Genomic DNA, 14,922 nt, shown 5'->3' on the forward strand with positions numbered 1-14,922 from the left:
CTCAATGTCTTAAGTAGTTGAACATGTTTCTACTCCAACCTCATGAGTGACAAACTGACACGCATTAACTTTCGTCAAAAACAACATATCGAAGGAGTGTCTGATTTGACGGCTTTGACGACGACCATTAGACCCGATGACGTGTTTCGAACGCATGAGCTATCCAACGTTGCCATGACATCGCCTACACGTGTGATCGAGAAGCAGTTTAAGCTGAAATATTCATAAACTTTTCTGTCTGTGGTTTTAGCCTATCTTCATACTGTACTGTCTTTGGTTTGTTCTAGGGGCAGATGCTCATGATGGATTCCTTCTGGCAGTGGTGCAGAGTTTGTCTTCACAGAACCTCTGGAAACCTGCACCAAGCCTGAAGGACAAAGTGATGAGCTCAAACAAGTCCCTTTCATTTTTTACTGAGTCCCAGCTTCTGTATGCCTGTTACATCTCCAGCTCTTTGTGCCAGCTCTTTTCTACTTCTGTATTCCCCTCTGGAGCTTGAAAGACACCATAGAACAAAGCTCAATGAAGCCGTGCCCTCCACCTCCCTGCCATCCCCTGCACCGCACTTTAAATTTCAAATCAAATCACATTTCTACCACAGTGATGACTAAATGTTTACATTGCAGTTATGAGCACCTTTTTTTGTCACTGCACAATTCCGATTTTTTGGAAGACTTTATTGAAGTGAAGCTCAGGAATGCCATAGGGTATTATATGCCAATGGAAACTATAAAGATAGTGTAAATGATCAAATGTTAAATGTTTATTGCATTTACATCTGGGGCGGCAGGTAGCCTAGTGTTTAGAGCGTTGGGCCAGTAGCTGAAAGGTTGCTAGATCAAATCCCCGAGCTGACAAGGTAAAAATCTGTTCTTCTGTCCGTGAACAAAACAGCTAACCTGCTGTTCCTAGGCTGTCATTGTTAATAAGAATTTGTTGACTTGCCTAGTTAAATAAACATCTGTATGATACAAGGAAATATGGCCCAATGAGAAGTTCATATTTTTCAAACTTTGCATCTAAAATTGTGTTGCATAACAGTTATGTAAAGATATCCGTTGGTGCACTTAAATGGCGGGTTCATGTTTTGGATGAGGAAATAGAAGGAATTTGTCATCCTTTTCATATGCTATGAATAATGCTATTTAGAGAATATCCTACATGTCACTGGTGCCAGACACTAGATCTCTTGAGCATTTCAAATGTTATAATGTGCTTCTTTAAAATATGATTTAATATCAGTAGGAGAAAGCAGATAAAAAGTTAGTACCAGTCACCAACTGAGGGAATACATTATGCTTTAAGTCTAACATTAATGGCTTTCTTCCTTCCCTTGAGGGAGTAGCAATAGGTAGGCAGGAATTATAATGATATAGTGGGCTGGCTGTGTTCTGCTATACCTGAAACAGCATTGATCACTGACAAAAGAGCAGAAATTAACATTGGCTTTCAAGATGCATGCATTTCATCATATACTTAAAATTACAGAAAAGTAATGTACACTTATCCATAGAAAACAGTCACAGATGCATTCTGAATTCACTCAGATTGAATGACATTTCATTGTAACACAGCCTTAAATCATCTTAAATGAGTCCAGCACCTATATCTAAAAAGGCAGTCGCTTTGTGCTTCATGAGAATGAATTGCCTTTTGACTGAATTTCATAACGTCTTAGTGATATTTTTTGCAGAGGTCGGGTCTCAGAGATTAGGAACACAACATTTTTGGTTATGAAAAACAAATCCAGACCTCTTCTTTACATTCCATCGAGAGTTTCCTCTGTCTTCAGTCCCTTTGTGCATGTGCTTATACCTTTCAATGTCTTACTATTCTTAAACACCCCAAATTGTTAGAACTCCTTGACGGGCAATCGGAAGAGATTGAATTACATTGAGGTAATGCGACAAGTTCATTGAATAATATGCTATTGTGAATAATGATTTGTTCTCCAATGACTTACCCGGATATAATGGTCAAATAAATACATACAAAAAAAAATTTGCAGTAGCAATACAGCCTTTTGAAGCGCTTTATATTACAAGATTGCTATACTGTGGCCCGATACAATCTTATGTATGCTGTTATACCATATGAGTCATTTAATGCCATTATATGGCTTAGAAACAATGATATTTAAACAAAAGTCAGATGAACAGTTGAAGGATCATATGAGTCATATCACTGATGGTCAAAGCTATGTTCTTAAATATAAATAATATTAAAACATTCTATATTGTGGCTGTAGTGTATAGCAATACAACTTCCAAATAAGCTGTACAGTACTATTGGAATATTTTCTGTACAATGATATCACATTTTTAGTAGATTAATAAAATATGTTCAGTGCTATGTGCAATGCTTGTAATCACAATCGACCATAAGATGTTATTTCATGAGTGAATTCACTACCATTTAACCAGGACATACATTTGAGATTAATCCACTAGAGGCACAAGCCAAAATCTGAAAGAAGTTGGCATGAATACTTTTACAATGATCAGATGAGAATTTATAGAATAGTTATACACATATTTTACAATAGTGGAAAAATATATATATATTATGTATGTACATAAGATTAAGTAAATATCTATGTACTGTATGTTCAGGGAAAAGTATATCTCTTGCAAAATGAGAATTCCCTCAGTTATTTATAAAACAACTGAACTGGCAGACAATTCAGCAGGACAAAACAACAATGTTTCAGGAAGTTTAAATGTTAAGGTCTTAACGCAAGAATTACAATCAAGCCCGTCTCCAATTTAGTCTATGGGTCAAGCATTTTCCCCCTTGATGGAGAGAGATCCAGTTTCCATGGTAGCACTTCTTTGTCCACTATGTGTCCAGGATGACCCTCCTCACAACGGTTACATGATTAAGCCACAGGAGGGAGTATGGTGTGCAGCAAAGCCACAGCAGAGTTTCTTTGACAGCACTGACTAGCAGATCATGTTCAGGTTTTGAGACATGACAAAATGGTGGTAAAAGTAACTTTCTTTAACCTCAGCAGCTGAAGCAGGGAAAAACAGTTTGGCATTTATTCAAATTTTCACTATTGACTTGACTTCAGACTTGTAGTTTTCTGTCTGAGCACAGCAGCTGAAATCGATGCCCCACTGTGAAGATTTACCAAGTTGGGCTGCCAGCATGTTCCAGAAGTTCATCCATCGTGCCTATCTGCTGTCCTGAGATACATCTCCCCATGTAGGGTTTTCATTTTCCTCAGAGTCAGACAGAGCTGCTGTGCACATGTCACTGAAGATATCTGCAATGTAAGGAAAATCAGAGTTAAAGACGTAAAGGCACATACATGGAAGTTAGAATCTAACCTTATAGAGGCCAAGCAACAGGTGTGAAGGGAATGGTGATTTCTGGGATTTAAACACCATCCGTCTTTTTAGCGAGGGGTTGCATAGCCTGGCTACAATGACTGGCCAAACAGTGCAGTTTTAATAGCCGTGTAAAAAAGGACATTATGGTGAAACACACAATATCGATTAAGATCAATATCAGTGAAAAGTGCTTCTGTTAAACTTTATAGTAGTAACCAGTATTCTGCTGGAATGGTGTTTATAAGTGGTTTCGAGTGAGAAAGCTCTGCGCAAAAATGTCAACTGCCCAAGCATGGAACTCTGTTCTCGAAGAACTTAAGCTGGCATTCCACAGCCTGAGAGAGCCCTTGTTTTAAGAGGAAAGAGCTCCAAGACAAGCAAGGCCATGAACTGAACACTTCAAGGGAGGGAGGGAGGGAGGGAGGGATGGAGGGAGGGAGCGAGCATGCTGAAATGGATGACATCATGCTCTGCTTGTTCACCTCACAGCCAAAAGCTTAGTTTACCATTACTCTCCTCCCAAGCATGCACCCTGCCAAATCCCTAAGCACCGAATCAAACTATCACTTTGCGCTATAGGGTGAGTGTCTTTTTGCAATGCCATGAATGCCTCATCATTTTACGGTGGATGTTGGTTAGTCAGAAATACCAGTAGTGTTACTGTATGAGTGACCACCTCCTGCTGCTGTCTGAAGTACACTGGGCGGTACCAGACCTGTCTTCTGAGGAATAAGATTCTTGACTAGCCTAAAACATGAAAGAGAATATAGGCTTTAATGGAAAGGCTGGTGCAGGGCCTCACACTGCAATCGAAATGATCAGAGAGGGACTGGGAGTTAGATTACTGTCACTAGGGAGAACTGGAGAGGCCCTGGCAGTGTAACATCTAACATATTTACAAAGTATTTGATCAGGCGTTCTCTCTGTGATCTTGTCTATGAACTGTCAAGTCCAAAGTTGTTGTTTTTTTTACACCCTGCTTCATGTGATGGAAAGCTTGTGTATTCATTGCTTGCGACAGTTGATTGTGTCCAAAGCCTCTGTACTATTTCATATAGGTATTTAATATTCCCAGTGTTCTGTCTGTATACTCTACAGGCTCTGCAGCTGGAGCTCTGCCTAGCTGAAAGTAATCATTTCATTGGACGGTGTATACCATGTGTATCCCGTACCTACGACTAATACAACTTGAAACAACCACTCTCTGGCCGTGGCCTGCTGCGAACCATCCACATGCCAATGGACAATTACGTGGGAAAGTCAATCTGAGCTTCTATTTACATTACATTTTAGTCATTTAGCAGACGCCCTTATCCAGATAGTGAATTAAGGTTTAGTGCCTTGGTCAAGGACACAGACAGATTTTTCAGTTGTGGAAACTTCTGTACAATACATGTTGACTCCCTTCCATGAAAAACGTATAAAATTATTCATATCACTGACTGCTGAAGAGGAGAGGAGAGAGGGTTGTGTGAGACCAAAGATGCAAATGATTGAAGACGGTTTTAAAGAAAAGATGAGATTGAAGAAAATATAAAATATGTATGAGCTGATGAAATATAAGCATATTCAAAGAATTTTTAAGTGCAGCTTTAATCTAATGGGGTATAGTCACCCCAAAATGCACTGCGAAAGCTCGTGTGAAACCACAAATCGCTCTCTCATCCACCCTGGCTTGCGATGGATTCCGCAGGCTATTTCTGTGAGAAGACATATCTATTATTCATTTAGGCATTGTGTTTCCATTGCCACTGGGATGTACAGATCTACTCAACATGTATGCTTTAATATCCTGAATGCCCCATCGAAATAACTAATCATAAACTTAACTTTTAATCTAAAACTCCATAGCACCTACCTTTAGTCCTTAGGGAACTCTGAACAACATTGTTATTATTAGTTATACATTTTTTCAACGGTTTCAATCAGTGAAGAGATGTGGATGGGCAGTGTGTGTGTGTAAAAACAGTGCAGGAACAAGGATGAATATGGCTGTTTTATACCGTTGACTTGGGTCCCTCTCACTACAGCAGGAGAAATGGTTTCTCTCTGGGACTCTCATGGAGTGTACAAAGAATAGAGAGAGTGGGTGCTACCGTCACTCACCAGTGGCCATCCTCTGCCTCCTCCAGGTACTGTACTAAATCTCCTGACTCCAGAGACAGGTCCTGCGCTGTCCTCGACTCGTATGTCAACTGGACACGGAAGCGATCATGGTCCTTTGAGCAGAGAGTGGGGAGAGAACGAAGAAGGAGAAGTGATTTAGAGGAGATACCCTATCCTTGTAGTTGTAGTTTGTCTTTGTATGTGACAGTGTGTTACTTTAGAGTGTGTGTGTGCATAGCAGGTCCATCCATCAATCTCATGTTGGACTCAGGGAACATCAGTCTCAGGCCGGCGGAGTTGTGAGCATCAGTCTCAGGCCGGCGGAGTTGTGAGCATCAGTCTCAGGCCGGCGGAGTTGTGAGCATCAGTCTCAGGCGTGGCGGAGTTGTGAGCATCAGTCTCAGGGCGGAGGAGTTGTGAGCATCAGTCTCAGGCCAGGAGTGGGATCCAGGCCGGAGGAGTTGTGAGCATCAGTCTCAGGCCGGAGGAGTTGTGAGCATCAGTCTCAGGCCGGAGGAGTTGTGAGCATCAGTCTCAGGCCGGAGGAGTTGTGAGCATCAGTCTCAGGCCGGCGGAGTTGTGAGCATCAGTCTCAGGCCGGCGGAGTTGTGAGCATCAGTCTCAGGGTGGCGGAGTTGTGAGCATCAGTCTCAGGGTGGCGGAGTTGTGAGCATCAGTCTCAGGGTGGCGGAGTTGTGAGCATCAGTCTCAGGCCGGAGGAGTTGTGAGCATCAGTCTCAGGCCGGAGGAGTTGTGAGCATCAGTCTCAGGCCGGAGGAGTTGTGAGCATCAGTCTCAGGCCGGAGGAGTTGTGAGCATCAGTCTCAGGCCGGAGGAGTTGTGAGCATCAGTCTCAGGCCGGAGGAGTTGTGAGCATCAGTCTCAGGCCGGCGGAGTTGTGAGCATCAGTCTCAGGCCGGCGGAGTTGTGAGCATCAGTCTCAGGGCGGCGGAGTTGTGAGCATCAGTCTCAGGGTGGCGGAGTTGTGAGCATCAGTCTCGGGGTGGCGGAGTTGTGAGCATCAGTCTCGGGGTGGCGGAGTTGTGAGCATCAGTCTCGGGGTGGCGGAGTTGTGAGCATCAGTCTCGGGGTGGCGGAGTTGTGAGCATCAGTCTCGGGGTGGCGGAGTTGTGAGCATCAGTCTCAGGGGTGGCGGAGTTGTGAGCATCAGTCTCGGGGTGGAGGAGTTGTGAGCATCAGCCTCAGGGTGGAGGAGTTGTGAGCATCAGTCACAGTGTGGCGGAGTTGTGAGCATCAGTCTCAGGGTGGAGGAGTTGTGAGCATCAGTCACAGTGTGGCGGAGTTGTGAGCATCAGTCTCAGGGTGGTGGAGCTGTGAGCATCAGTCAGTGTGGTGGAGTTGTGAGCATCAGTCTCAGGGTGGTGGAGTTGTAAGCATCAGTCTCAGGGTGGTGGAGTTGTGATGAGGCCCTCCATCTCTTATACATCAGACAGATTGTAATGGAAAGAGAAAATCCGGAGACGCTGGGGAGAACCGCACTAGGCTAATCCCCAGTCCTTTTGGTCTTTTAAATGTCAAGACGTCAGCCCGCGTTAACGAGATGTGATGGTGGGAAATAATTAAGCGGAGAGGATTTCTTTCCCGGGGATTGGAAGGATTTAAGAAGAGCAACATGATGTAGGGGGATGAAGTTACCTTTCAGGATTTTTTTTAACCCAACTTACATTTTTATTACTGGATTCATCCTCGCCATCTGAAGAGTTGGAGAGCTCCTCTGCACTCGAATGGATGGTTTCAAAGTCCTCTGTGTCCATTGAAGGCAAACACCGTTGGGTCCAGCCTGGAGAAATAGAGCACACAGAAAGAAGACAAGGTCTTGTTAACCCTTCAGTTGACGACAAGAAGTGAACATGTTCGTCTTAAGACATGGCATTACACATCCACTGCTATGGAAATCCACCCTTTAAACATAAGCATTGAACATTCTGAAACATTGATACTGACAGTCAAAGAAGGTGTGAAGAAGTTGGAAATATATAAAGGATACACACAAACGCAACAAACCAACCGAAAAATGTACCACATACCACAAGATATTCAATGCCAACAAAGACCCACACAAACTTCAAACCAAAACCGTCAAAATGGCAAAACAAGAATACAGACCATCAGTGTGACTTTTCCATTACCTGGTTGAGAAGTGGATCTAGGCACGGATGAATCTGTGCCTGTGGTGCCTTTGTGTCTGCTCGCAGCAGGGATAGCACCGCGTAATGTATCTGTGAGGAAATGAGCTCTTTACAGACCACTGGGATGCCATTCAGGGAATTGATATACGCATGCAGAAATCAATAAAGGAGTCATCATCGCTCCACAGCCACACTGACTCATTACCGGCAACAAGGCAAGCAGAGGCCTGTTAATATGAAGTAGTCTTGTTCAGCACTTGTTGTGCCACACCAATAACTAATACATACCATGCATCACAACGGAGCAGGCAATACACAATCACATACACAGACACGTACAAAGTCACAAACATGTGTGTACACACACACACACACGTACAAAGTCACAAACACGTGTGTACACACACACACACACGTACAAAGTCACAAACACGTGTGTACACACACACACACACACACACACACACACACAATGCAAAAAAAGTCCACATTAACAAAAGCTGTACATGCACAGACCCAGTGCATACTGTGACGCTATAGCTACCTTCATAACCGAATGGTGTTGGATCACTTTTTATCTCATGTCTTTTGGTCTTTCTAACATTAGTTGAAGGAGGACCTGTCAGGGTCGAAGAATTAGTAGAAAATTAGATCTATTGAGACAGTGAACCCAAATCGATTTTATTGTACATCCTCAGTTTTCATTGATCATAAGTCGATCTACTTTTTAATGATGTTTCTAGATTTTACAGCGCTTTGAGATTTCAATATGTAATGAATAGCACTATAAAAGTAGAATAAATTATTATTACAAGTTATTGAAATGCTTGATTGTTAGGAGGGAATATAGTTAAAGGAGAACTTCATAAGTATCTTTTTTATGGGGAAATTAAGTTCCTATCTAAATTCCAACAATTGCACTTGCTTTGCAGCTCTGAATGTCACCCCACATTCCAAATGTCAGCTTTTCAAAATTTACATTTTATTACTATGCTTTCTCAAAAAAAAGACTATTCAGTGTTTTTGCTTTTCCATTTTGTTTCATTTCTGAGAGACTGATTTTATTCATGCATCTCATACATTTCATGAGTCATAAATGGGTAGAATTTGTTGAGAAAATGACTTTTTTTCCCTCTCCCTTCCTCTCTCTCAAAGAGCTCCCTCACTAACCTGTCGGTGCCTGCTCTCAGACACTTTAAAAAGTTTGATGGTGACGGGTGGAGAGAGAAAAAGAAAGAGAGAGACCGCAGGCAATCAGGTACCTTTTGTGCGGCTGGTGGCAGAGACACTGATAGAGGCTACAGAGAAGCGGCGTGTGACATCTGTCTCCTTAGATGGAGGCTCGGCTGTGAAAGGCAAGGGTTAGCAATTAGCTGGGCACAGAAGAAGAGGAGGGAGGGAGAGAGAGGGCAAGGCAATGAATGGCAAGGCTAAAGGAGCATATTGCATTGAGGATTCCTGTCTTTTCTCTGGATTGATTCCTGATCTTATACAATACTTTGTGATAACTGTCACTGTTGATTCCTCACTACACACTGTCCCGTTTATGGAGATTGGCTTAATTGCCAAAATGGCACACTTTTTTCCCACTTACCCAGAGTCAGATAAACTCATGGATACCATTTTTATGTCTATGCGTGCAGTTTGAAGGCGGTTTAAGCATGCTAACGTTATATGTTCCTGTAGACTTCCAGACATTGCGCTAATGATGGTTAGCAATGACTCCACAAACGACCTCTAACTTCCTTCAAACTGCATGCAGACATCAACATGGTATCCATTAGTTCATCTTACTATGGGTAAGGAGAGAAAGTAGAGAAACCATGGTCTGTGGGACTGAGACCGTGCAATGAGTGGAGGAGACACGAGGAAGTGCAGGGCATTGCATTGCTAGCGGGTGGCGGCATTCTCACAGGCGCAGATGAGAAATCCATGGGTGGGATATGCTAACAAGATGAAATCTATCAACAACAGGTTCACAGCGAGGCGTTACCTCGCCAGGCCAATAAGTGCAAAAACATCACCCCCTCAGTGTCTATTTCTCTTCAGCTTTAGCTAGCCTGCATCAGGGATGGCGCCAACTATACATTATTAGATTATCACCATACAAATGATGACATAGTATACACGGTAATGTTATTGCCCACTTACAAACCACAATACCCCTGTAATAGCGCCAAAGTGGTAATAAAACAATAATCAAATAAACCCATCTCCCTGTTCAATTTGTTTGTTTAACTAAAAGCAGTATAATGTTTGCTGTTAAACATCTGTGATTAAGGATGTATTCTGTGGAGAGAGAAAGAGTTCTCTGCCATCGTTCATTATGCTTTCGTGTGCCTTGAAGTGAACCCTAACCACTAAAACAAGAGAAAAACATTGAATCAAAATATCCTCTTTAAAAAGAAAAACATTTTAATGCGCATTTAAATGTCAAGAGCATAGCACATTACAGGCTGACATTTACTACAGCTGAGAATGTAGCCTTCATGTGTTTTCATTGCCTAGACGCCAAGGTTGTTCTATACTAGTGATGGGCATTTGAAATTATTTCATGATTATTCTTTTTGTAACTTTGTTTAAACTTGTTTGCTGCGCAGACTGCGCGACTCGGGAGAGATGGTGCCCCAGGGAGGGATAGAGCGAAAAAGTAGACACCGACTCGCGCTAGGCAGACAAACTTGTAAATGCCATAGGTTATCCATCATTCCATCTGGCAGCGCCGCCTGTCTTTACTGCATCAAATCGATGTAAAGAATCTAGATAAGATAGCTAGCTAGCTACACTAATTGAGGCTATTTTGCTGTGCTCCCTGTCCTTGTCAACAACAAATCCATTCGATTAAATAACAGCCTATACCTGTCGGTTGCTCGTTGCAGCCCGACCTTCTCATTTAGTAACTAAACTCCAGAAAATGTAAAATCCCTTTGTTCTAGACATACAAGTATTTGGCAAGTATTTGGCATACAAGTACTTGTGACATATACTCTCCTCCATAATTATTTGGACTGAAGCTAAAGAGAAAACGGATGAGAGAAAACGTTGCAATTATATAACAATGTCATGCAATTCTATACTCATTTTACCATGGGGCAAAGATATATATATTTTTGTAGTTTTACAGCTAATTTCTTGTAATTGTACCCATTTCGCCATGGGGTGGTGAGACATTTTTGCATTTTTAAAGTTGATTTCCTGCAATTCTACACATGTTGTAATGACTTATGTATGCCATGTTAATATGATATCTGAGTGAGAATGACTAACAAAATCAATGGGGGCCCCCTGGAGGTCAGGGCTCCTGGACAGGTTCCCTGCGTGCTTATGTAGTAGAGTGATGTTGTTCCCCTAGATTATGCACCAAGTTGCACGCAAGGACAGTTCAAGTAGGCCAGGTCAAGAGGGGATGTTAATAAGTTAATAACAATAATAATAATTCAATGTGTTTTCTTTATTTAATTACAGCAGCATAGTTAATGTTATTTTTCGGTGTACAAACATTTTTTGATATCTATATTGTAAATACACCTAATTGTAAAAGTTTGTATATTTTGGTTTGGTCCATCGCGGGTTATCCGTACTTACGGACCCTTTTATCGTTCTCTTTTGGCCGGACCTTCAGCTAGCAAGGTGCCCGAGAGCTGTGACTGCACCGAGGGCTAACATATTGTGTGTTGTCTCTTCGTGTGCAGGACCAATAAACATGATTCAACCATCATAATTCCAGTTGTGGCAGTGTCCTGATTAAAAGTACACAACGCAGAACGAACCACGCTACAAACTGGTGCCGTGACCTGCCGACTGGTCAGCTCAAGCCGACCCCCGGGAGCTGTGCATGTGGCTGAGGCGCACGACCTGCGCATGCGCATTTGTTGATGGTTTGCTGTAAGCTAATATATACTGTGAACAGTGAATGTGAGTGTAGCATACTCATTAGATACAGGTATTCGTGCTTATTTGTATGTTTTTGATGACTTTGTTTATTGCAACAACAAAAAATTGTATTTGAATGCAGTAAATTACATTGTATTTTAGTGCTCTGTTGAGCCATGGAAGACTCTCAAGTCCACAAATTTAGTTATGCTGGGGATTTTAGTGTGGGTAGAGGGAGGGGTGTCCTTGCATTTACACCACTTGTACAGTCAGCTCCTGGGAGTAGAGCGTTTGCTAGTCCTGAGTTTGCAAGCGCTGGGAGGGGTAGGCTGTTTGTTCCACCTGACCAGGGTATCCCACCTCTGTCTTTTGATGTACCGTCATCCACAGTCCTCAGTGATAATGGGACGCCTCCGAGTCAGCTTAGTGACATTATTAAGCAGATTGGTTCAGAGATAGGTGAATCTATCAGAGCGAGTTTACTGCAGTCTGGGGTTTCAAGTCTTGCTCCTGCCTGTCCCCCTCACCAACCCCAGCAGTTTCCCCTGCCTGAGCAGTGTGGGTCAACCTTTATTGATGCGTCCAAGCTGAATCTGGTTGTGAAGTCCGATGTTAGTCCTCCACCTTTCTTTAGGGGTGATGGCTCAGATAAGTACTCTGTCCTGGAGTGGGAGGAGTTAATGGGAGTCTACTTAGAGAAGAGGGGTTACACTGGGTCTGAGAATGTTGGGGAGGTGATGTCTAGGCTCATGGGGAGGGCACGGGATGTGACCAAAGTCTGGATGCGTAACAACCCTGTTGTCACAGATGTTAAGGCGGTGTTCAGTGTTCTCAAGCAACACTTTGGGGATACTGTCTGCTCAGGTATGCCATTAGCTGATTTCTATTCAATCAAACCATATGCTAATGAGGGTCCAATAGATTTCTGGATTAGGCTTAACAAAGCTGCAGAGGCAGCCAAACAGTACCTTGTGAGTGAGGGCAGGACCCTACCCAATGAGTGCTCAGAGTTGGCAGTCATGTTTGTACGCAACTGTCCTGATAAAGAGTTGGCCCAAGTGTTCAAGAGCAAACCCCTTCGTGACTGGACAGCCAGTGAGGTACAGAATCAGTTGGATGAACTGTTAAGGGAACGTAAAGCATGTAGAACACAACTTTCACAGCAGGTGGCTGCCGTCTTTGACTCCCCCCAGGAGGGAGTGGGTCCTGTGAACAGACCTAAGGTGTCATCCTTTTCTCAATGTGGCCGTGAACCAGACCAGGCACCATCTATATCTGAGGGTGAGACATTAGAGAAGGTTTTGACTTTGTTAGAGAAGGCTCTGGTCAGCAATACTCAGTCTGTGAACAGAGGGCCCCGTAAACAGTTCCACAAACGTCAGCGTGAGTGCGCCGTCTGTGGAAGCACTAATCACCGGACCAAAGCTCACTGTCAGATGCACCAGCTGTGCTTCAAGTGCTTCTCTCCGGGCCACATTAGCTTTGACTGTAGTGAGGCTGGGCAGCGACAGAGCCCTGGATGTGGACAGACTGGCAGGTCTCAGGAAAACTAGAATGCCTCCATTCTGAGGAGGGCAATGTGAGGCAGTCTTATTTTTCCTCCACTGATGATGATATCCAATCTGTTTATTCTTACTTTTGTGAGTCAGTACCCAAGAACAACACAGTCATTTTTCAGAACACAATGAGAATTACGCAGAATGACAGTTTGTTTTACACCTCCGTGCTAGTACAGGATAAAGTTGAGCTGAAGGGGATGTTAGATAGTGGGTCCATGGCTACTACTCTGCGCGCAGATATTGTACCTCGGTTGAGGGAGGCAGGAGTGGTAGAGGGGAACTTTCTAGCTCCTTCAGACATCATCCTGGTGGGTTGTGGTGGGAAGCAAACTAGCCCAGTGGGCATGTGTGATTTAAAAATTCAGCTTTATGGTTTCAGCTATGTAGTCCCAGTGCTTATTGTAGATGGGCAGGTTGATGAACTCATTGTGGGCACTAATGTGTTGAAGTCTTTGATTAGACAGTTCAAATCAAATGACAGCTACTGGCGGGTGGTGGGTACACCAGGTTCCTCTAGCCAGTGCGATGACAGCCACTTCCTGCGTCTTCTGTCAAATCTGGAGAGATGGAGAGGAGACTCTATCCCAGATAAAGTAGGCACCATTAAGTTGAAGAGGGCAGTAACACTCCAACCCATGAGTGAGCATCTGGTGTGGGGCCGCCTACCCCCAAAGACAAAACTTTCTGTGGGCAGTACTGTTGTTGTCGAGCCCAGCACATCTCGGTGTGTGAATCGACACATACTAGTGGGGAGAGTAGTTAGGCCTCTGTGGGGGGATGGATGGCTACCTGTGAAGATAGTGAATCCAACAACATCACCAGTTACCCTGAGACGAAATGCTAAAGTGGCGGATGTGTATCCTTGCATTGCATTAGAGGATTTTGATGATGTCAAGCAGCAAGCAGCTTACCAGAACGTGGCTAAAGTTCAATGTGACAGCTCACACGGCAGTCTGACAGCTAAGAGTTCAGTTGGTGGCAGTGTAGTTCATGGCAACAGTACACTGAGCAATCTTGGACTTCAAGGCCTGTCTGTTGAGGAGTGTCCAGTTTCACAGTTCTGGAAGGATAAACTTGTCAATTTAATTGGGAAGTATGACACAGTGTTCTCTAGACATAGCCTAGATTGTGGTGAGGCAAAGGGGTTCTGCCATCGCATACGGCTGACTGATGACCGCCCATTTCGATTACCTTATCGTAGGCTTTCTCCAGCTCATTACCAAAAACTCAGGGAAACACTGGATGATATGGAGGAAAAGGAAATCGTCAGAAAATCCAGCAGTGAGTATGCCTCACCTTTGGTGCTGGTATGGAAAAAGAATGTGGGACTTGCGCCTATGTACTGACTTTAGGTGGTTAAATGCACGCACTGTAAAGGACGCTCATCCCCTGCCTCATCAGGCTGATGTACTGGCCGCGCTGGGAGGTAATGCTGGGAGGTAATGAGGTAGCACAGTGGACTTGACGTCAGGGTATTATAACGTGCCACTGCATGAAGAGGATAAGAAATACACTGCCTTTTCCTCTCCTTTAGGTCTGCACGAGTACAATCGGTTGCCTCAGGGCCTATGCAACAGCCCGGCTACGTTTATGAGAATGATGCTGACCATCTTTGGTGACCAAAACTTTCTAAGTCTCCTTTGTTATTTGGATGATCTGATGGTTTTTGCTAAGACTGAGGAAGAGAGTCTGCAGAGACTTGAGATGGTTTTTCAGCGGTTGCAGGAGCACAATCTTAAACTGTCTCCGTCTAAGTGCAAGTTTTTGAGGAGGTCTGTTAAGTTTTTGGGTCACATCATTTCTCAGGAGGGTGTAGCCACTGACCCTGCTAAAGTTCAAACTATTTTGAACGTGACTGAGAGCGAGATGATGGAAGCTGATGGTGTCACTCCGTCTCCT

General features: G+C 43.6%; 1 protein-coding gene across 12 annotated transcripts in view; it reads right to left on the bottom strand.

Moving 5' to 3' along the window:
- Positions 1-656: 656 nt before the first annotated feature.
- The window catches only part of LOC106584308 (guanine nucleotide exchange factor DBS), a 90,789-nt gene continuing 76,523 nt past the window's right edge, over positions 657-14,922 (bottom strand). For 4 of the 12 annotated variants that reach the window (XM_045706531.1, XM_045706530.1, XM_045706534.1 and 1 more), the window contains 7 exons: positions 8,854-8,937; positions 8,136-8,210; positions 7,592-7,681; positions 7,127-7,242; positions 5,442-5,554; positions 3,985-4,082; positions 657-3,268 (listed from right to left, as the gene is read on the bottom strand). In XM_045706531.1, the coding sequence (XP_045562487.1) occupies positions 3,177-3,268; positions 3,985-4,082; positions 5,442-5,554; positions 7,127-7,242; positions 7,592-7,681; positions 8,136-8,210; positions 8,854-8,937 (668 nt within the window). In that variant the 3' untranslated portion in view covers positions 657-3,176. The remainder of the gene's footprint in view (positions 3,269-3,984; positions 4,083-5,441; positions 5,555-7,126; positions 7,243-7,591; positions 7,682-8,135; positions 8,211-8,853; positions 8,938-14,922) is intronic. The other 8 variants (XM_045706535.1, XM_045706533.1, XM_045706532.1 and 5 more) reach the window with 7 other exon arrangements.

Source organism: Salmo salar, chromosome ssa23, assembly GCF_905237065.1.
Source record: "Salmo salar chromosome ssa23, Ssal_v3.1, whole genome shotgun sequence".
NCBI lineage: Eukaryota > Metazoa > Chordata > Actinopteri > Salmoniformes > Salmonidae > Salmo > Salmo salar.